A 23,299-nucleotide genomic window follows, 5' to 3' on the forward strand; every position below is an offset into this window, starting at 1 on the left:
CTCTTGTATGATTAGATCAATTTCCACAATCATTTGAATTAGATTTAAAAAAATTATATTGCTTTCTTCATTAGATCTTTTTATTGTTTCCTTAAATTCCAAATTATTTCTTTCAATACTTTTTACCACGACAATAATTCTTGACAATACATATTTCCAACACTCTCCATCTCTATTGATTTAATCTTGAACATCTTTATCAATTATTTTATTTTTGTGCTATCTCATTTTTAAATCAAGCCATGCACTTATATTAATAATATGCTCCTTGATGTTTCATGAGTTTTAAGCTTAGCACTGACGTTTCTGCCATGGCCGATACCTTTACTTGCTAGTTTATGTTACTAATACTAGACATTATATTTAAAAACTTTTTATAAAGTACAATACTTCATCCAAGTATTTAAAATAAACCAATCATTTTCTTTCATGTATTTCCTCATTTTCCAATTATCTTAGAAAAATATCTTAACAATTTATCATTTGAAAATTTTATGTCAGCATTCTAATTAGATCATTTTCAACTTATAGATCACTCTACTTTATATAAATATTTGACAATTAACTAATATCATATATATTTCTAAAAATATAACTAATTGGTTCATCTATAGTTTCTTAGTTTTCTTGAGGATCAATGCCAGATGTAACGACTCGGCCGGTCGTTTTGAGTGTGTTAGCCCCGACCCCCTAATTATTGACCGGATGTTGACTTATGTGTAGACGACTCCGGAATGGAGTTTTGATAGTTTTGTTAGCTCCGTTGGGTGATTTTGGACTTAGGAACGCGTCCGGATTGTGAATTGGAGGTTCGTAGTTGAATTAGGCTTGAAATGGCGAAAGTTGGAAATTTAGAAGTTTGATCGAGAGTGAATTTTGTGGATACGGGACTCGGATTGGGGTTCTCGGAATTGGAGTAGGTATGTGGTGTCATTTGTGACTTGTGTGTAAAACTTGGGGTCAATCGGACGTGATTTGATAGGTTTCGGGATTGGATGTGAAAGTTAGAAGTTCAAAAGTTCATTAGGCTTGAATCGAGGCGCAATCCATATTTTTAGCATTGTTTGATGTGGTTTTTGGCCTCGAGTAGGTCCGTTATGTGTTTTAAAACTAGTTGGTATACTCGGATGGGTTCCCGGGGGTCCCGGGTGTGATTCGGATCGATATCGGATCAAGTGTTGGACTTGTGCAAATGTTGAAGCTCCCAGCTTCTGGTGTAATCGCACCTGTGGAGGTTATGACCGCAGGTGCAGCCTCGCACGTGCGCTTGATGGAATGCAGAAGCAGTGAAGGCAGCCCAGGCAAGGGCTCGCAGATATGGACAAGGTCCTGCAGAAGCGGCTTCGCTTCTGCGGTGAGGATATACACAGGAGAGACGAAGGTCGCAAGTGCGAAACATTTGTCGCAGGCGCGCACGCACAGGTGCATCCCTATGCTCGCAGAAGCGGAGGCAATGGAGCCTTGGGAAACCAGTAGAAGCGGAAGATATCTCACACCTACGAGACCGCAGGTGCGACTAAATGAGTCGCAGGTGCGAAAGTGCTGGGCAGAATATTAAGTTCGAGGGTTTCGCTATTTCCTTCATTTTGGACATTTCAAGCTCGGGATTAGGTGATTTTTTAGAAGGGTTTCAAAGGGATTCTTGAGGTAAGTCGCTTGTGGTTAAATTTACTCAATAATTATATTGCCCCATTAATTTTTTTACCTAGATTGTGCGATTTGGAGGTGTAATTTTGGAGTTTGAGGCTAGGGATGTGGAGAGTTTAAATTGGGGATTTGCGTGACGATTTGGTGTCGGATTTTGATAAATTTGGTATGGTTGGACTCGTAGTTGAATGGGCTTTCGGATTTTGTGACTTTTGTTGGTTCTGAGACGTGGGTCGGGGTTGACTTTTTGGGGCAATTTTTTAATTCTTTGCTAAAATCATAATTTCATTATTTAGATTAGTTCCCTATAGTTATATTTAAAGTATGTAATTGCTTTTACCTAGATTTGAGTTGTTCGGAGTCGGAAAATCGAGGGAAGGGCCTTCTTATTGACTGATTGAGCGTGGTTTGAGGTAAGTGATTTGTCTAACCTTGTGTGGGAAAAATTTCCCTTAGGATTTGGTGTTGTTGTGATAATTTGTGATATGTGAGGGCCGTGTGCGTGAGGTGACGAGTGCGTACACGGGCTAAATGTTAAAATTTCACTTTTAGCTAAGTAGTTTCCTTTCTATGCCTTAACTGAGTTACCTTAGCATGTATAGTCATCATGTTTAGCCTAAATTCACATGTCTATTTATCATACCTCTTATCTGCAGCTTGTACTACATGCTTAGTTGAATTTTTTGCTTTTCTTGGTTCCTAATCGTTATTAAACTGTAGGATTCTTTACTTGGAATTGCTATCTTTGAAATATCATTGTTTCAGTTGTTAAGTTTTGGTTTTCGTGATTTTTGTCGAGGTGATTGGTTGGTTGTGGCATGAAGTTTCTGTCGTACGGTTGTTATTGTGGCACGAGATTTCTGTCGTGCGGTTGTCATTGTGGCACGAGATTTCTATTGTGCAATTGTTATTGTTACACGAGGTTTCTACCGTGCGGTTGTTATTGTTGCACGAGGCTTCTGACGTGCGGTTGTTATTATTTGCACGAGGTTTCTGACGTGTCGTTGTGATTATTGATACGCATGGGTGGTATAAGGAAAGATTGTGAGATATTTAATTTTGGGACTACGAGGGGGTACCTAGGGAGTGCCCCAATTGATTTCTTCTATTTGTTGCATTGTTTGTTGTTGTTTTCCTTAACTTGTAAGATTCCTGCTTCCTTTCGTGTTGTAATTGCCTTCTTTGATTCTGTGGCTTTACCTTCTGTAAATTCTTATTGTTTCACTTCCATGTACTTTTATTTTATCATTATACCTTCTGCCTTGTTTCTTATTAATCCCAGTAGGGCCCTGACCTGACCTCATCACTACTCTACCGAGGTTAGGCTAGGCACTTACTAGTTACCGTTGTAGTGTACTCATACTATGATTCTGCACATATTTTTGTGTAGATCCAAGTACATCTTATCATCCTCGGTTTTAGTGGGAGGAGTGACTTGCTTATCAGATATTTCAAGGTACACTTGCCCGCGTCCACAGACCTCGGAGTCCCCTTTTATTCTGTCATTTCCTTGTTTCTTATGTTATGGATAGAGAGTGATGTACAGGATTGTGCAACATTGTATCTAGAGCTTGTGACTTATTTCTTACCGGGTTTTGGGAGTTGTACTTATATTGAGCTGTAGTTTTCATTTTATTTAGTTGATGCTTCGAGATTTAATGTTGTTATTTCAGTTATTCGCATGTTGTTAGGCTTACCTAGTCTTAGAGATTAGGTGTCGTCACGACATCCTACAGAGGGAAGTTGGGGTCATAACAAGTTGGTATCAGAGCTCTAGGTTCATAGGTGTTATGAGTCATAGGCAGGTTTAGTAGAGTCTCACAGATTGGTACGGAGATGTTTGTACTTATCTTCGGGAGGCTATGAAACTGATAGAAAAAGCTTCACTTCTTTGATTCCTTGTTGTGCAAAATTGTTGACTTCAGGATTCTAAACTTCTGTCTTTCTATTCTCTCATAGATGGTGAAGACACGTACAACCGGATCAGATAATCAGACACACGCGTCCCCTGCTAGAGTCGCGAGAGGTTGGGGCCGGGGTAGAGGCCGAGGATGTCCACGTGGTGCAGTTAGAGCACCCGGACGAGCTGCTACAGAGGAGCCACCAGTAGCTCCAGTTGGAGCGCAGGCACCTGAGACGCATGTTAGTGTACTAGCTCTCCACGAGACCCTCGCCCAGTTCCTGAGCATGTTCGGCACCTTAGCTCAGGCAGGGTTGATCTCACTTGCTCCTGCCACATCTCAGGTCGGGGGAGGAGCACAGACTCCCGCCGCCCGTACCCTAGAGCAGCGAGTTAAAGTCGACCAGGTTCCATAAGTCATACTAGTGCAGCCGGAAGCCCCAGTTCAGCCCGAGGTTAGGGAAGCAGGTTCTGAAGAGGAGGAGCTCAGGTTCGAGTGGTACAAGAAGTACCACCCTCCTACTTTCAATAGCTTGGCGTCAGAGGATGCCCAGGGTTTTCTTGACGAGTACTACCGTATCCTCTGTACTATAGGTATTGCGGAGTCTAGAAGGGTTGCTTTCTTTACGTTCCAACTTAGGGGAGCTGCTTATCAGTGGTGGCGAGCATATGAGTTGGGTAGTCCGGACAAGGCAGCTTCACTCACTTGGACTCAGTTCTCAGATATGTTCTTGAGGGAGTATGTTCCCCAGAGTCTCAGAGATACATGGCGCGCAGAGTTTGAGAAGTTGCGCCAAGGTTCTATGACCGTGTCGGAGTATGTAGTCCGGTTTAGTGATTTGTCTAGACATGCACCAGCCTTGGTTGCTATTGTTAGAGAACGGGTCCGTCGATTTATCAAGGGGCTCAACCCCAGTATCAGATTTAGCATGGATCGGGAGTTGGAGATAGACATTGCATACCAGTGGGTAGGGGGTTACTAGAAGATTCAACGGCATGCTGACTCGGGAGAGAGAGGAGAGAGAGGCCAAGAGGTCTCGAGAGTCTGGCACTTATAGTGGTACCCGTGCCCCAGCTGCAGCTCATCAGGGTAGTGGCTATGTTAGTCGCCCTGTTCATTCAGCACTTCTAGCTGCCAGCGGTATTTCGGCCACTCCTAGGCCCTAGACTCCCTATTATGCATCGCCATTATCTAGTGCAGTGCACCTCCTGCATGGGGTGCTTTCAACGGTCAGTCCAGCCGATCATGCCCAAGCCAGCCACAGCAGCCACGTCCTTTGAGAGCTTGTTTTGAATGGGGTGACACTCGTCATATAATGAGGGATTTTCCCAGACTCAGGAGGGGTGCACCTCCACAGACCACTCAGGCATCGCGTGCTCCACCGGGTCCTCAGGCTATGGTTACAACACTAGCTACTACTCCACCTGCACAGCCAGATCGAGGTGGAGGTCGAGCAGGTAGAGGTCACACTATAGGGGGAGGTCAGGCCAGATATTATGCTCTTCCTGCTAGGACGAAGGCAGATGCATCCGACTCTGTCATCATATGTATTGTTTCAGTCTGTCATAGAGATGCACCAGTCTTATTTGACCCAGGCTCCACTTATTCATATATGTCGTCTTATTTTGCTCCATATTTGGGTGTATCTTGTGGTTCTTTGAGTTCTCCTATCTATGTGTCTACACCTGTGGGAGATTCTATTATTGTTGACCATGTGTATCGGTCGTGTTTAGTTGTTCTCGGTGGTTTTGAGACCAGAGCTGATTTATTGTTTCTCAGTATGATAGACTTTGATATTATTTTGGGCATGGACTAGTTATCGCCCTATCATGACGGACCTATTCCAACTTCTGAAATTGGAATCCGGCCCCGATATCAATAAAGTCAACTCCCGGTCAAACTTTTCAACCTTCCAAACCTTCAACTTTCTAACTTGCGCCCATTCACGCCGAAACAACCTACGGACCTCCAAATCAACATCTGGACATGCTCCTAAGTCTAAAATTACCATATATTGAAATCGCCAAAATCCATTCCGAAGCCATCTACACAAAAGTCAAACTACGGTCAACATTTTCAATTTAAACCTCCAAATTAGGGACTATGTGTCCTATTTTACTCTCAAACTCACCCGAAACTAAAATCAAACATCCCGGCAAGTCGCTTAGCCACAATTTAATATAGAGGAGGCAATAAATAGGGGATCGGATCTAAAATACTCAAAATACATGTCAGGTCGTTACAATTTAATTCGCTCATAGTACCCGAGGTTTAGGATTATTTTCCCCCAGAATAGAACGGATTACACACACTAGTGTAGCGGTACTTCAAACCCCAGTGTTTCAACGAATACAAATGGTGGCAGCAATCACACACTTACTTTTTGTTGGTTGAAAACAATGCAGAAAGACGGAAAATCAAATTTTACGCAAACCGCAAATTTTAAATTTTAATGGAAAAATCAAATCGGAGGAAAATCAAATCACCGTTGCGGAAATGGCCGATTTGGATTTAAAAATACTAGTTTTAGAGTACGTGCGATGCGCGTGTACTCATTTCTTGAATAAAAACTTCTTAAAATTGACATAAATATTATTTAAAAAATGTGTCTTGTCACTTGTGGGTAAGATATTAGGATTCACAACGTTAAATCTCAGTTTACATTTTCGTTGTTATAATATGTTTGTACTTCAACTAAATATTTTCAAAGGTTTATATTCTAGTCTTTTATTAATTATAGGTAAATATTAACTCGTTAATAATATTCTATTGGATATTGTTGGAATTGTAAATATGAAGGATACGGCATCTTTATTAATGAAGGATAGGGAAGATTGGCAGAATAAACGTGGTAAAGATTTTGTGGTTTAGTTGCTAATTTTGGGTTGATGGTGATTTTTATTTCTTTTTAATAATTTATATAAGGTAAAAGTTTACTTAATTTTAAAGTCCTAAATATTGTGACTTCATACTTAATTCAAATAAGGAATAATTTGACAAGAAATATTTTAGTTGTTTTCAAAGTCCTAAATATTAAGAAATAATTAAATTACTATTTTGTCTAGTGTGAACTCTATTTTAAAAAAATAAAAATATGAATGATATTTCGCTAAAAGTAGCGTGTGCACTTTGCGCGTGTTCTCCTTGTCAAAAAGTAAATAACTCTTTAAAAATTACACAAATAATATTAAATAATGTTTTGAGTTATAATAAAAAATAAAATAAAATGTATAACTTTCTAAAAATATATATATTGATCTCATATTCAGCGCAAGTGTAATGAAAGTCCTTATAGTTTTATAATAATATCTTATGAAAATTATTGGTAATGAACAAACAATTAAAATTAACTACTTTTATCATGATGAGGTTGGCATATAGCTCCTAAGAAAAAAAATTGATACGTGAAAATATAAATGTTAAAAATAATTAATATCAAGTCAATAATTTGTAATATTAAATTAATATATACATATATATAATAGAAAGCTTTCATTTGTTAGAATATTTGCAAAAAAAAAAAAAAAAAAGATAGTTAACGACAACTCATTTAGAATAAATTTTATCTCCTACTGTTGTATCGTTATTGTTTTAAGTTTGCATACATTAATTAAAAATAATAATTGACTGTATGTTGTTTTACAATTATTGAATAAATTCTACACATTGAGAATAAATGATGTTTGGAAGTCGAAATAATTATTGAGTGTAGTTTCAAGTATTATACAATAGTTTAATAGACAACATTTAGTTGATTTAAAAATTCTGTATATTAAAGATTAATATGGAAGATATTATAGATATGTTACACACTTCAAATAAGTAAATAATTTATTTAATATTTAAAATATTAGGATTTTCAATATAGTTCAAATAAAAAGTTATTTAATAACTAAAATTTTAGTTGATTTAAAAGTTTTAAATATTAAATTATAATTTCATCCAATGGTTAAGTTAAGAGTATTTTACCTTGTTTTCCAACTACAGTGAATTGTATATTTATTTTTCTTTCTTTTTCTGTATAGTTGTCCATTATTATTTCAAAACTTCGATTTTAAGTTTTTCATAATACTCATGATTTTTAGATGGTTAGAAGGGGCTAAAGTTATAGGTAGTCAAAAATAAGTATATTTTCAAGTAAATAATTATATAAATTGATGTATATAGAATAGTTTAAATATTTTATTGAAAGAAAAGTGCACTACATTGAATGGAGCTTTGCACGTTCCTAAAATATTCTATGCACGTAGAATAAGAAGAAGAAAATTATAAAGTAATTGTTTGATTTGTTATGGTAAACTTAATTGATTTTGATATCCTAAATATTAGGATTTCCTGTGTGGCCGTTTAACTAAGGAGTAAAGTTTTAGTTGACTTCAAAATGCTAAATATTATGAAAATAATTAAATAACTATTTTATCTAGTGTGAACTCAATTTTAAAGGGGTAAAAAAGACGAATGACATTTCGCTAAGGATCTTCGTACTTTTAATATAGTATAGATTATTTTAATATTAACAAATAAATCTGGTCCAAAAATATAATCAATCAATTAGATCATTTAACGCAAGACTTGACTTCTTGTCATATCTTTAAGAGGTAGAAAAAGTGTAATTATATATATACTCAACAAAATGAGTTTTCCTCCTCCAATATGGACAATGTTCCTTTGTAAAGGGGGGAATTTCAAAAAATTTATATTTTTCTCCATTTCCCGTTCACCCTATTTTTGAACTAAAACCCAACATAACCTTTATGGTTGAACGGTAACCATCAAATTCTACGATTGAGTTAAGCCTAAGTCTATTTTCTTAATATGGTATCAAAGGCAAACTTATCCATATTTTTTGTTTGCAATGTTAAGCTCATTCTTAATATGGTATTAGAGTCAAACTCATCCACATTTTTTGTTTGCAATGTTAAGGCGATGATATGATGTTTATGCTCTAGATATTTAGCTATAGGAGTACAGAGCATGTTAAGCGTCCTACAGTGGTTGAAGGAATGACTTTTTTTAATGTGTTCTTAGATATTATGATAAGTTAGACTTTAGGTCTATATTCTTAACAAAAAGTTCTTTCTCTGAGCTAGGAGGGTATTCAATTTAGACTTAATATTGGTGGTCGTCGCAAATTCTGTGGTTGCATGAGATAAACAAAGAAGAGACGAACAAGAAAGAAGACTACCAAAAAGTAATATCACAACGATAAAATCTTTATTGGACTGGAATCGCATACTTGATTCTTTCCGGCGAATATCTTCGCTAAGAATCAAGTCTTTGATATCATCCATTTTGAGTTTGGTACTTCCCAATGAAGTGCTAATTATAGTTATTATTGCAGACCAACTCTCTGATAGAGATGATAGTGGCTTCGTCATTGACTTCGTCATCAAATGTTATATTAACAAAACTCAACTGAGTTAATATTACATTAAACTCATTCATATGTTCCGTAAAATATCCACCTTTGTCATCTTCAAGTTGAATAATCAACGCATCAAATAGACTTTATTTGAAGCAGATGGTTTCTCGTACATATTTGATAATATCTTCATCAGGCCTACAGTGGTCTTCTCATTAATGATGTTGAATGCTACATTTCGTGTCAGTGTCAAACGAATCACACTAAGAGCTTGGCGATGTAATAGCTCCCAATCAACTTTGGCCATATTCTCTAGTTTTACCCCGGTCAAAGATAAGTGTAATTTTTTCTGGTACAAATTATCATCTATTTATATTTTTCAGAATCCAAAATCTTTGCTATTGAACTTGTCAATCTTAACCTTCCCTTCTTCTGATGCCATTTTTCACAAACAATTATGTGAATAGTGCCTGTAAATAGTAACCGTAAATACTACTCTGTGTAAGAAAAATATTCCAACCGTATAAGGTAGACAACAATCACTATTGGTGAACAGTACTATCATTATGTGAAGTGGGTCTCGCATAGAATCAACCGTCCCTAATTTCCTTTTTTTGTGTACTTATTTGATGGCCTACAAATGTATTGGTTGGAGCATGTTCCTCCTCTGTTGGAGCAGAGAGTTTGGGATGCCAACTCTTATGTACTCTGTACTCTTATGATTTCTCAATAATAGCAGCTACTGTTTGAAGCCAAAATAAATAAATAAATAGTACTTCACTATTGTGAATAGTGTTAGTATTGGTAATCAATAGTGTCGCATTATTCCTGTGAATAGTACTTGCACCAATACCATACTTTTCTACCATAATTACATTATTTGTGATTTGATACTTGTTAGGAAGCGTATCAGGCTAATGGAAGGGGAAAATATATTTAAAGAGAAAAGCAATAAATTGCACGAAGACAAGATTTACGTAATTCGGTAATTTTTGTCCACTTCATGGACATACAGAGAATAGCTTTATTGATTGAAGAGAAAGAAGAAGTTGAGGGATGATTTACAAATGAAGAATGGGATGCCTATTTATAGGCAGAATGTCTGTTGAAAAAAGTTTCAGCGAATGTGAATATGAGGCAGGACAGCACCGCTAACTACGCGTCAAATTCTCTCTTTCATATTGTGACAGCCTACTTTTCCTGACTCTTATTTCTTTTTGTCTCTTTTTATCTTTCCTTTCTTTCTTTTTCTTTGACTTTTCACTTACCCACACGGGTTTGTCCCATCAGGTTGGACGGTAACATATTTTCTTATACGATTAAGTTAAGCACTTAAGTCTAAGTCTATTTTCTTAATATGATATCATAGCCAAACTTATCCATATTTTTTGTTTACAATGTTAAACTCATTCTTAACATGGTATCAGAGCAAAACTCATCCATATTTTTTATTTACAATGTTAAGCCCATGTTATGATGTTTATGCTCTAAATATTCAGCTATGGGAATACAGAGCATGTTACGCATCCTACAGTGGTTGAGGAATGAGTTTTTTTATTTTTAACACAGCGTCTATATTCTTAACAAACAAAAAAAAATTCTCTGAGCTGGAAGGGAATTCAGTATACCTAGTATTGGCGGTTGTCACAAGTTGTGTGGTTGCATGAGATAAACAAAGAGAAGACGGACAAGAAAAAAGACCACCAAAAAATAATAACACAATGAAAAAATCTTTATTGGAGTGGAATCAGCGTCATGCTTTACGAACGGTAATGCTAAATCTCAAATTTTGTCTAGCTCTAAAATTCTCTGTTTTGAGACTAGATAGTAGTAATGCTTGGCTGATATTCAAGAATAAAGCAGAACTGGTATTCTCTTGTTTGAAAGCATAGTCAATCCCATTTTATTCTAATCCTTATGCTTTTTCTTAGCCCAAGACGAGATTAGACTTAATTTCACAATGATATACCTGTCCTGCTCTAAATTAATGATACTAAACTACTCATGGCAGGATAAAGAAATCGAACCTCAAGAATATAGCTAAAATTGCAGAGGCGCTCAACATTTCTCGAAGATAAATTACTCCCGATCAACCAATATACTGGCAGAACTTAGGTTACAGAGACATTTAGTGAAAAGTTTAACACGAAATAGATGGTTGAAACCAAATGTTACAATCCTAAACCAAATAAATAAACACTTCCAAGATTACTTCAAATAATAGTATCTATATAAACAAATTCAAAGCATCAGCATTCCTCCACAGGCATTGCTCAATGCTATTCTACACTTTTCTTGATGGAAAGTAGAGGACAGATGCATTCTTTCTTTTTACATAAACTCAAGTGCCATAGGTAATGTTTTAACCCATGGCATACTTCTGAGTCCAACTCCGGGCAGTTGTTTCGTATTTTGCCCTGTCAACCTTGTACATATGAGCAATCTCAGGCACCAAGGGGTCGTCAGGGTTTGGATCCGTCAAAAGTGAGCAGATTGAAAGCAAAACCTGAAAGGTAATACAGAAGCATTTCCCACCTTAAGAAACATATACACATACATGGACATACTTTGTGAATGTCAAACATGGTAAAAAAACCCTTTGTGAGAAAATGCATAATTCCGTGGAAACAACTAATGGTACCATATCAAGGAACCTATTCTTCCAGCTGAAAAGCCTTATTATATAGTATCGAACTGTTTCCACCATTACTCGCAGAAGATAAAAAGGAAATTGGGCAACAGCCAAAGGAATAACTCACCTCTTATTTGTAACTCCAGTTAAATGTTTCCTCTATTAATTAGTCACTAATTTTACTTCCTATCCTTCAGATATGTATGATTAGCTGAAGGCATAAGTTGATTAAAAGGACTCATGATACCATGAGAGTCCAAGACTTACCTATGTTTGTGTATTAAGTAGCTCCTATTAGAATAAATTAAAAAAAATTAAGAAATAAAAAAATTAGCTCCCATTATTCAAAAACAAAAGTAAAAAAAAACTAGGTTGAAAGATAAGAAGGAACCTTAGAAATAGTCAAGGCAGGGCTCCATTGCTCCTTCAATATGTCCAAGCATATACTTCCATTGCTATTAATATTTGGATGGAAAACTTTTGTCCTAAAAGCAACCTGCAAATATTTAATTTAACCATTATATGTAAACAATTCGTCTACTAGGAAAATAGTCACATACAGTTTACAAGCTGATAAACACGTCAATAGTGCACACTCTCTTTTCTTTTATGACTTACAATAACGCATTCCTTGTCAAAAAAGATGTACCGAATATAAATGGTCAAGACCCCCCCCCCCCCCAAAAAAAAAAACAAGAAATTCTTCCAGCAGCTAAAACCAAAATGATCATCTTAAGCTTCGCACTTTGTGCAGCTCGCTTTACTGGCTTACAGGTGGTAAGATCCTAGTGTTTCTCAGGACATCTATACATGAAATACTTATCTAGAGTTCCCGTACATGACTCTCAATGAATTCATTCATTTAGCATAAGTCTAGAATAGAAAAGAATGAACTATGAGTTCTTTTCCGATGGCCATATCTAGCACCAACAATATCAAAGACAAAAAGCATGCAAAAATGCTAATTAATGCATACACTTGCGGTCTATTAAACATCAACCATGTTACTAACCAATTTGAAAAGTTGACATTTCAATTAAAGAGAGACGTGTAATTAAGAATATTTAAAAAGTAAATCCCGCATGATCAGCCAACTGCAGAAACTAACTGTATGCATTTATATTATATTGGATTTAAATCCATATATAATTTGGACAACATTTCAAATTCATTAGTCCAAATAAATATTGTGAGCTAATATAATTAGAGACAAATAGACCCTTAAACTTGGCACGAGACCAGTGACCAATTGGGCACCTCAACATGATAGATATGTGCCTCGTGAGCACAAGTTTCTGATGTTTGCAAATTGTGCGTCTCCATATCAATTTTGAGCACGTGAATGTTTTTAAACCAGTTGACATGTAAAAATGGCCCCTTTTTACCCCTACATCTGAAAAATCAGCCTACAGAGAGAGTTTAGCTGATTATAAACCAATAGTTTAATGGCCTTACTTCCAAGCCTTAATTAAGGCACAATGCACATCACATCTATGTTACTCGGACTCTTCAAAAATATTGGTGGGTGCGTGTCGGATCCTCCAAATTTAGTGCATTTTTGAAGGATCCGACACGGGTGCGGCAACACTTTTGGAGAGTCCGAACAACATAGCATCACATAAGGCTCACACGTGAAAGCACCTAATAACCAGCTTTAACTTCAAGGAAAGACTAAGAAACTGAAGTCCACATTCTTTTGAGTAATTAATTAAAGAGGGAGCCCCCTATTCAAATGTTCCAAGCTCCACGAGATCATTTCTCTAGTTGGGCCCTCTCCTCAAAGTAGTATTCAAGACATTCCTTTAATTTTTCGAATAGTCTTAAGATACAATACCACCGCAGATATCCATCCTGGAAACAAATTATGCACACTGCCCTTGCAAGTCTAACTCTTGTAGGAGAGCAGATATAATTTGACTTTATTCGAGACAAAAAATCGTTAGAGTATCTCTATATAAAGAGGTTTTTGGTCTTAGGTTTTCTCATCGATTGAAAGCTTTCTAGCAATGTAGCAATTTGAGAAGCTCCAATATTCTAACAAGTGAGCTTTCTTCTCCTTTCTATTTTTCGCCACGTTTTTATAGCTCATCGCACCTGTGGTAGAAAATTTATATCTTAAGGATCATCTCAGGTAAATTTTTGAAATTAGACTTAAAGTCTGACGTGCTAATAGTCTTAGATTTGCGCACTTCACCGGAAAAAATTAGTATCTTGATACAGAGACATCCACCAAATAACAAATTATTTTTTTTCCTAGAAAGAAGACTTCAAGTACAACATTTACAAAAAGTCAAATTCCTTATAGCGAAGTAATATCTGAAATCAACTTTAGATTCTGCAACATTCAGAGTTTCAATTTGGAGCGCCTTCATCAAAAAAATTATATCTCGAAGTAGGAGCATCCAAATCATAAATTGTTTTGTTTACTAGAAAGAAGATTTCAAGGTTTACCCGCATAAAAAATCTTAACTTAAATCACACTGGATTAGTCCAGGAGAATTTTTGAATTTATCGTCAAAATCTGGAACATTTTTGACTTTGGATAACACAGCCTTCACGAACCTACCTTGTAAACTTGACAGCTAAATATCGTTCTTCCACTTGTGTTTTCTTTTGTAACCTATATTATTTTTCTTGTAATAAAAATCTCATGATGATGACATGAGTTGAGTTTAAATGGAAATGTGAGAATTCATATAGCTGAACCAACTTAATTGGAACAGAGGTGTATTTTTTTATTTTTTTATTTTTTAAAAAGTACAAATTCTAGTTCAAAGGATAACCTATGAAGAAGCTAGTCTTAGGGTTCAAGGGATGAAAGTTAGGCAAATTGAAGATCTTTTCAAAGAATTAATCCATGAAGTTGTCTTAAGAAGCAAGGGACGAAAATTACCCCCCTCCGATAAGGTTGGCAATCGAAGAACTTCTCTAAAACGTAATCTATGAAGAAGCTGATCTTAAGGTGCAAGGGAAGAAAATTATTACTACCTTATGATTTTAACTATATTTATTTTCGAAGTCAAATTTAAGGCACAGCAGAGGATGATTTTCATCCTCACTTTAAGATTTTGGCACCTTGAGGTTCTTACTCCATCCATTACTTTACTCCTACTTTATTTCGTTTTTCCTTATCAAAAAAATACTTTACTCCTACTCTATTCGAGGCATAGACTTACATAGTAAGAGCCGAAGACTTGTCTATGTTATGAAGAAGTCGGTCTTGAGGCCGTACGGGACGGACAATGTCTTGTCGTCAATATCAGGAGTGTTATTTTTCACATTTCTAAATCAAGTATTGGTAAGTATTTCTTTATGCAGCTTGATGGTTTACTTCAGAGAATCAACATACTCTTTACTCTTTCTTTCAAACTTAAATACTAAAATTTCAGATCTAAAAGACAACAAGGATAAGATTAGATTGTTAGCCGATACGCCATTAGTCAGCTAGATAGCCACCTATGAGGAATCCGTCTTTGTTTGCTAGATTGGACTCTTGACTACAATAGTTGTACGTCCAAAACATGGATCCTTCGCTCCCTTCATCATCTTGTTGTGAATGTGGCTTATTAGAGTGATACCTTGAAATTTTAATGGCGAATTTCATTACATTGCCGACTATTGGGAGTGGGCTGAAGATGTCCTTAGCAAGAGACACCCTGCCTTGAAGACAACCAAAATTTATGTTTATGATATTGTAGATACTGGTTAAACTGGGCATTCCTCAGAGCAAGGAAAGATCTTTCAAAAATAGAATCAAGAGAAAGTTCACTATTGACTTATGATCGACTACGAATATCATGCAAGCTTTCTGTGAGGCTTGATGTCCTCTTACAAATACGATGCTAACCTCAGTTAGAGAGTTATCTATATCACTTTGGGACTAATGCACGATTGATGGCCTGCCTAGCATTTAGCACGACCTTCTCATAAGAAGATCCTCTATGTTCAAACCATCAATTGTGCATAAGATCCAAAATGATATAGATAGCTCTCTAGCTGAGGTGAGCATCGTATTTGTAAACGGACACCAGCCTTACACAAGGATTGCAGGATCATAAGTAAATAGTGAAGCATATACAACATAAATTTTGGTTGTCCTCAAGGTCCGGTGACTCATGCTAAGGACATTTTCATTGCACTCCCAATAGTCGGGCATGTCATGAAATTCTCCATCGAATGTCAAGGCATCACTCCAATAAGCATAGCCTTTGATGATTTGTCGCCCTCGGAAAGTTGCAACATTCTTAACATGATGATTGTGGGAGCGTAGGATCCACGTCTAAGACATGCGGCTAGTATACTCAAGATTCCAATCTAACAACCAAGATAGATTCCTCAAAGGTGGGCAGCTAGTTGCATATTAGCCGACGAATTGCATATCAACTAATAATCTCGTCTCAAACTTGTTAACCTTATGGTATGAAATTATAAGGTATTTAAGCTTGGCCCTTAGAGGAAGGGGATGTCGAGTCTCTAAAATAACCATATTCAAGTTGCACAAAAAAATGCTTATGACTTATAAAGGTAGAGATAACAATCATGATCTTGAAGCCGGGACATTGTCTGTTCCATATGCTTAAGATGACTTCCTCAAATCATGGATAACTGTTCAACTTAGATCCTATAAAGTCTTTGCTTCAGAATAATAAAATCTTGGATGGAGTTAGAGGCTCAAGAACCAAAAATTTAAAGCATGGATGAAATTAATTTTGTACTACGCCTTAAGTTTGACTTTAAAAAAAACATAGCCGAAATCTCAAGGTGGGGATAGTTTTCGACCCTTAGATCCTAAAACTAGATTTTTCATGGGTGATCTCTTTGAACTAAATTTTTTCCTTTTCGTTTTACCTATAAAGAAAATAATATAGGTAATTTGTTTGCAACAAAAGAAAAACAAGAGAAAGAAAGATAGTTCCTTGTCAAGTTTGCAAGGTAATTTCATGAAGCATGTTGTCCAAGTCAAAACATTTCCAGATGTTAAAGTCAAGTTCGAAAATTCAACAACAACAACCCAGTATAATCCTACAAGTGGAGTCTGAGGAGAGTAGTGTGTACGCAGACCTTACCCCTACCCAACCTTACCCCTACCCTGGGGTAGAGAGGTTGTTTCCAATAGATCCTCTGCACAAGAAGATGAAATGCGACAATAGAATAGTAACAACAACATAACCAGAAAGATAGAACCAGCGAGCCAAGAGTCAGAAAATATACCTGGAAAAGCAATATTAATAATCAGTGCAGTGACAAGGTCCTAGAAAATAGTACGAGTCCAACATGTACCACTAGCATACTAAAACACGACACTGACCGACTAGACTTACACACAGAACGGAGTAGAAAAACGCGGAACTACCTACTAACCTTCTACCCTAATGCTCTCCCTCCATACCTTCCTATCAAGAACCATGTCCTCGGTGAACTGAAGTCGCGTCATGTCATACCTGATCACCTCTCCCCAATACTTCTTAGGCCGCCCTCTACCTCTTCTCATACCCGTCAGAGCCAACTGATCGCACATCCTAACCGGGACATCTAGGCTTCTCCTTTGCACATGCCCGAACCATATAAGCCTCACTTTCCCGCATTTTGTCTTCCATAGGAGCCACCCACCCTTGCCCGAATATCTTCATTCCTAATCTTATCCAACCTCGTGTGCCGCACATCCATCTCAACATCCTCATTTCTGCTAATTTCATCTTCTGGATATGGGCAATCTTGACTGGCCAACATTCTGATCCATACAACATAGCCGGTCTAACCACCGCTCTGTAGAACCTCCCTTTAAGTTCCGAGAGCACCTTCTTGTCACACAAAACGCAAATGCTAACCTCCATTTCATCCAACCTGCCCTTATACGATGCGTGACATCCTCGTCGATCTCTCTGTTCCCCTGGATAACGACCCAAGGTACTAAAAACTTCTTTTCTTGGGATGACTTGTGAATCAAGCCTCACATCGTTGTCCACTCCCTCTGTGACATCGTTGAACTTGCACTCTAAGTACTCAGTCTTAGTCCTACTCAACTTGAAACCTTCAGACTCAAGGTCTGTCTCCAAACCTCTAGCCTCTCGTAAATACCTCCTCGCGCCTCATCAATCAGAACTATATCATCAACAAATAACATACACCATGGCACCTCCTCTTGAATATGGTGCGTCAATACGTCCATCGCTAGTGCAAATAAGAAAGGGTTGAGGCAGATACTTGGTATAACCCATAACCACCGGAAAATGCTCCGAGCCTCTTCTTATTATCCTAACCCGAGTCTTGGTTCCATCATACATGTCCTTAATCACACTAATGTATGCTACCGGAATACCTTTTACCTCCAAGCATCTCCAAAGAACCTCCCTTGGACCTTGTCGTACGCTTTCTCTAGGTCAATAAACACCATATGCAAATCCTTCCTCCTATACCTGTACTGTTCCACCAACCTCCGGATAAGATGGATAGTTTCCGTAGTTGAACGACCCGGCATGAATCCGAATTGGTTCTTAGATATAGACATCGACCTCTTCACCCTCGCTTCCACCACCCTCTCCCACACTTTCATCGTATGACTAAGCAGCTTGATACCCCTATAATTGTTACAATTCTGGATATCACTTTTGTTCTTGTACAACGGAATCATCGTACTCACTTTTGTTCTTGTACAACGGAATCATCGTACTCTATCTCCATTCCTCTGGCATCTTAAAAATAACATTAAACAGCCCGGTCAACCACTCTAGGCCCTCTCTACCGACATACCTCCAAATTCAACCGGGATCTCGTCCGTCCCAGTTGCTCTGCCCTTGTTCATCTTACGCATAGCGCCCACGACCTCCTCAACTTTAATGCACCTACAGTACCTAAAATAATGGCGACTCTCAAAGTGCTCCAAATCACCCAACACAATGTCTTTGTCCCCTTCTTCATTCAGAAGTTTATGAAAGTAAGTCTGTCATCTTCTCTTAATCATAGCCTCATCCATTAAAACTCTGTCTTTCTCGTCTTTAATGCACCTCACTTGATCCAGATCACGAGCATTTCTCTCTCGACTTGGACAACCGAAATAACTTCTTGTCCCCGCCTTTGTCCCCCAACTCTTCATACAAATGACTAAACGTTGCATTCTTGGCATCAGTGACCGCTAGCTTCGCCTCCTTCCTAACCTTTTTGTTCAAGTTCGAAAATTCACCTAAACAAATTCATGTGATTTAAAAATTCTTGGCGTATGTGTTGCCCTTGAAGTCTAATTTCTAGCAAACAATACAAATTAGGATTTTGATACTCCTACATTGAGATATAATTACTTTCTAGCAAACAATACAGATTGGGATTTGATGCTCCTACATCTAGATATAATTTTTTTTGTGACAGCGCTCCAAACTGAAAATCTGCCTATCATATAATCTAAAGTCGATTTCAAAAAAGAATATCTAACCTAACCTAGCGGAAATTTCACTTTGAATTTTAAACATGTTGTAGCCTTTGAAATATTCTTTTTAACACAAAAACGATTTGTGATTTTAAAGTTCCTACATCAAGATATAATTTTTTTTTGGTGAAGGCGCGCATAATGTAAACTATCAAGGTTGATTTCAAAAAATTATGTACGATTCCTTAATAAAATAATTTAGACTATATTTTAAATTCAAGATATATTAATCCAAGTAAATATTGTAAGCTAATAAATTGGAACATTATGCAAGTCCAATATACATGGATCTAATTAAAAAGTTCAAATTCATTAGGTTGATCCATTTATTTAGACTTTAAATGACGAGTCCACTTTGTTAGTTAGCCCATAATGTCTCTTATTATAGAGGCCTAAATTTGTGCCATGTGACAAATTACGTTACGGGCAAAGTCAAATAAGGAGCCAAAAGAATCATGATGTGGCATGCCAAGTCAAATCAAAAGGCTAATGAAATGCGCCGTGTGTATCAATGACATGTTTTGGAAAATCAGATGTGACCTTGTCACTGCTTCAATCTAATTGATCGGTAATTCAAGTCAACCAATCAAATCAAAGCAAAAACATTTGTCCTTATCACAACTCCTCTCTTGTCCTCCATAACCAAAAAGGGGTTAAGAAATCAAGAAGCTGCGAGAAAGATAGAGCTCAGGTGAAAAAGCATGATTTTAAGGACTAACATCTATCCTCAAGTTCAAAATCATAATTCAAGGTTACGTTTCAATCCTTAGATTAAAATTTGTCAGACTCAAGATCAAACTATCAAGCCTGTGAGTTAACAGTTAGGAAAATAAAAGAATAAGAGGATAATTTCTTCAAATTGAAGAAATTCTAGAGATTGTAATATTCCCTGTATTTGAAATAAAATACTACATTTGTTACGTAATTTCTAGTCTTTGATTATTTTCAGGCACGAAATCTGTTGTTACACAAACTTCTCCTATAGGCTCCAATGGCCTAAAAGCATACAACCAATTACAGGCGTTGAGTATATTTGTCCAAGGCCAGAGAAGAGATTCAAAAATCTAACATTGTGCTAAAATGCAAAATTGAATTGAACGGTATCTGCTAATAGCACAAATTACTATCAAGTTGAGATATCTCTCATACCTTAGGAGGTTTAAATGGATAATCAGGAGGAAAATGGATAGTGACTAAAAATACACCCCCGGTGTAGGGGCTATCTGGAGGGCCCATTATTGTAGCTTGCCAGTGAAACATGTCCTCTCCAACGGGGCCTGTAAACATGGTATAGGAAGTTAGGAAGTTAAAAAAAATGAAATCGTGAATGACATGGTTATTCCCTTTTATAAGATACAAGAACATGTGCGTAGGATTGCCAAGATACCCTACCACTAAAATTTAAAGTAACTATAGTCTCCTGTATTATTTTTTAATATAAGCATGCAACTATTTCCATAGAGCAAACATGGAAGTTGAAAACCAACTGACAACTAGAATCACATATCAGGAAACTAGATGAAAGTACAACACGTGTAATGGACTTAGATCAGAATATAGGCAAAATAACATCTGTAGGACGTCTTGACATGGACTATCGACTATCACAAGGCTTAGATTCAAATAAAAAGATCCGAAAAGCATCTTAAAAAGTAACTGACATGATGGTATAGATACCAAAACTAGGAAACTTGGAGGAATTAACAGAGTACATGAAGACGTAATTATTCGAGTCAAATACTTTAAAAGAATTAATCTAGTCATTGCATAAGCTCTGCCAAGAGAAACCATTAGACAAAACCCTCACGTCTAAACCTTTTCATGCCACAAATTCTCACTCGTTGCCACAAATTCTCAATTGTGATTTATGTTTGAAATATTTATTAAAATAAAAACCAACAAGAAGCCTAGTCATGGACAAAACAAAACCACTAAAGAAAAGCTTTCCTATCTCCATGAAAATCAGGTAGCCCACTCTGCCAAGATATCATTGGAGGGCTGCACAAGATAGAAGAGCTAATGTACCAAAAATTTTGAAAAGGTAAAGGAACCAGATACCATAGGGAGTGAAATCGAGATGTGGCCTTAGACCTGTGGAGACAGAATTGCTCTTTTGGAGTTCAAAAGCAACTGGCTGAGCAATAGGGCTTATTCAACTAAGTTTAAAATTTACAAAAACCCAACCCGTAACCTCACTATACTACATTGCCATAAAGACACGAAAATACACGTCACAATTGATCCTCTAAATAAAGCTACAAAACCGACAAACTTACACTTCAGTAATAGCCGATCTCAATAAAAGCTGATCACAACAAGAATACAGCGTTTAATACTAAAACCAAGAACTCTAATTGGCAACTTAGCTTGTTATCAAAACTCTATATATAAGAAAGTGATTTGTCTATCAGTAAACAAGATTGTACTAATATAATAATGCCAGACACTATAAGAAATTGATTTTCATCTGCATCAATAGAAGGTAGGCGGCCAAACAGCCCGAAGATTAAACTGTTTAGGTTAAATATTGAGAGCAAGAACACAAAATGATAAACTATCACACTTCCCGAAAAAAATACTCCCACAAGATAAAGCAACTGACATTTTCTTCTTTTTTTCTTTTTTGGTTAGTTACATTCCTTTCTAGTTTACAACATAAACCAAAAACACAATATACATGCTTGTACACATGTTGCAACTTGCATCAAGTCCTCAATATTTTACCCTTGACAAATAAAACCAATATTCAACAGTTGACATGTAGATCCAAGAGCTTAATCAGGAACCAGAATCCCATAAAATTCTTAGCTCAGGATTATGAGTTATTAGTCATAAGTCATCTTGTATGTTCTAGCGCAATTTTATGCGAAAACAAAATACATACATACAGAACCGCTCCCTTGTATAAAAAAATACATATAGAGTCACTGCAATTAGTATTGCAAAATCAATTAAGGCATAACCCAATTCCGCTTCTGAACTTATCTTTAGTTTGATCAGATGCTTTCTGTAAGACAGCATGGGACAAATTTCGAACACAACATAACTAGGTTTACTGGTAATAGAAACTCCGCCTCCCCCACCACACAAACATTTCTATCCAAAAACATCAAATCCAAGCAGGCAAAATTACCCTAAGATAACTTAGCTTGGAATAGAAACGACCCTCAATATTACAAATGCACCCTAAAAATCTTAATTGAATTGCACATGTACGCAAGATAAATACCTAAATACAACAACAGACACCAGAGACAGATCCAGAATTTAAGTTGTATGTGGTCAACCTTTAAGGGTTTTCGCATTAAACCCATTGTATTTTTAAATTATGGATTCATATATACTATTTGTCGCAATTTTAGAGGAGATTTACACATAAATTTATGCTCCGTGCCGAAAATATGGTGCCAAAACGTGCTGCATCAGCGTCTCACAGGCACCATTTGCATTGAGATGCCAGAGATCAACTAGCAAACTCAAGGAAAATTACAGAACAAAACAAAATCACACCTCAATCCGAAATTAGTTAGGGCCGATTATAGGAATCCTTTGTATTCATCCCACACTATTCAGGTCTATTTCAATCCAATACGAATAATTGAACTTAAAATTACAGAAGATAAATCTCGGACACTGAGAAACACCGGACATCATAATAAAAAAGGCATATAAGAGATGATATAAGAAGTTTATATAACAGAAGAAGAGATACCGGCACTGCAAGAGGTAGGAGGATCTTTCTGAAGATCCTTAAGCTCCTTCAATATCCGTTTCGAAGCCATCAGAGAGAGAGAAGAGAAAAAACCCTAGCAAATTGAAGAGATCTAACCAAACAACAATATAAACAAGAAGAAGCAGATTGAGATGAAATTTTATGGAGGAAAAATAACAGAATCTCTGGCGAAGAATATATATATAGAGAGAGAGAGAGAGAGAGAAAGGGAGAAAAATAGACGCGTGAATATTACCTGATTTGACAGTACGGAAAAAATAGAAGAAAGAACGATTCTTTCTTCAGTGTGTTTTCATGCCTCTTTTCTTTAACGCGGAAATAAAGGAATGGCAAGTGAGTAGGGACCCTACCTTAATGGCTCTGGCTGCTTTAGAGTTTGATAGGGACTCATTAACTGAATAAAATTAGGATTAAAATATGTCCTTTATAAGTGTCAATTAAATGTTACACAGTCAAATCTCTTTATAACAGGTTTGTTTGTTCTGAATATTTTTGAATGTTATAGCAAAGTGTTGTTATAGAGAACATATATTATAACATAACATAAAAATTGGTTCTAAAAAAGCTTGACTTTTATAAAAAAATATTGTTATATAAGAATGTT

At 36.6% G+C, this 23,299-nt stretch overlaps 1 protein-coding gene across 1 annotated transcript; it reads right to left on the reverse strand.

Annotated features, from left to right (window-relative positions):
- Positions 1-10,974: 10,974 nt before the first annotated feature.
- LOC107781334 (ubiquitin-conjugating enzyme E2 28-like) lies at positions 10,975-22,863 on the reverse strand. Its single transcript, XM_016602023.2, has 4 exons — positions 22,675-22,863; positions 20,112-20,239; positions 11,934-12,038; positions 10,975-11,416 (listed from the first exon to the last, which is right to left on the reverse strand). Exons 1-4 carry the CDS (start codon positions 22,742-22,744, stop codon positions 11,273-11,275), a joined length of 447 nt encoding a protein of 148 aa, XP_016457509.1. The 5' UTR covers positions 22,745-22,863; the 3' UTR covers positions 10,975-11,272.
- Positions 22,864-23,299: the final 436 nt, after the last annotated feature.

The sequence above is a fragment of the Nicotiana tabacum genome, chromosome 23, assembly GCF_000715075.1.
Source record: "Nicotiana tabacum cultivar K326 chromosome 23, ASM71507v2, whole genome shotgun sequence".
NCBI classification, from domain to species: domain Eukaryota; kingdom Viridiplantae; phylum Streptophyta; class Magnoliopsida; order Solanales; family Solanaceae; genus Nicotiana; species Nicotiana tabacum.

What these genes read in the sequence shown, in the direction of transcription:
- LOC107781334 (XM_016602023.2), bottom strand. Translation starts at nt 22,744, where the DNA reads ATGGCTTCGAAACGGATATTGAAGGAGCTTAAGGATCTTCAGAAAGAT. An exon ending in ATCCATTTAAACCTCCTAAG is followed by an intron (nt 12,039 to 20,111) that starts GTATGAGAGATA and finishes AAATATTTGCAG; the next exon opens with GTTGCTTTTAGGACAAAAGT. An exon ending in CTGCCTTGACTATTTCTAAG is followed by an intron (nt 11,417 to 11,933) that starts GTTCCTTCTTAT and finishes ATTACCTTTCAG; the next exon opens with GTTTTGCTTTCAATCTGCTC.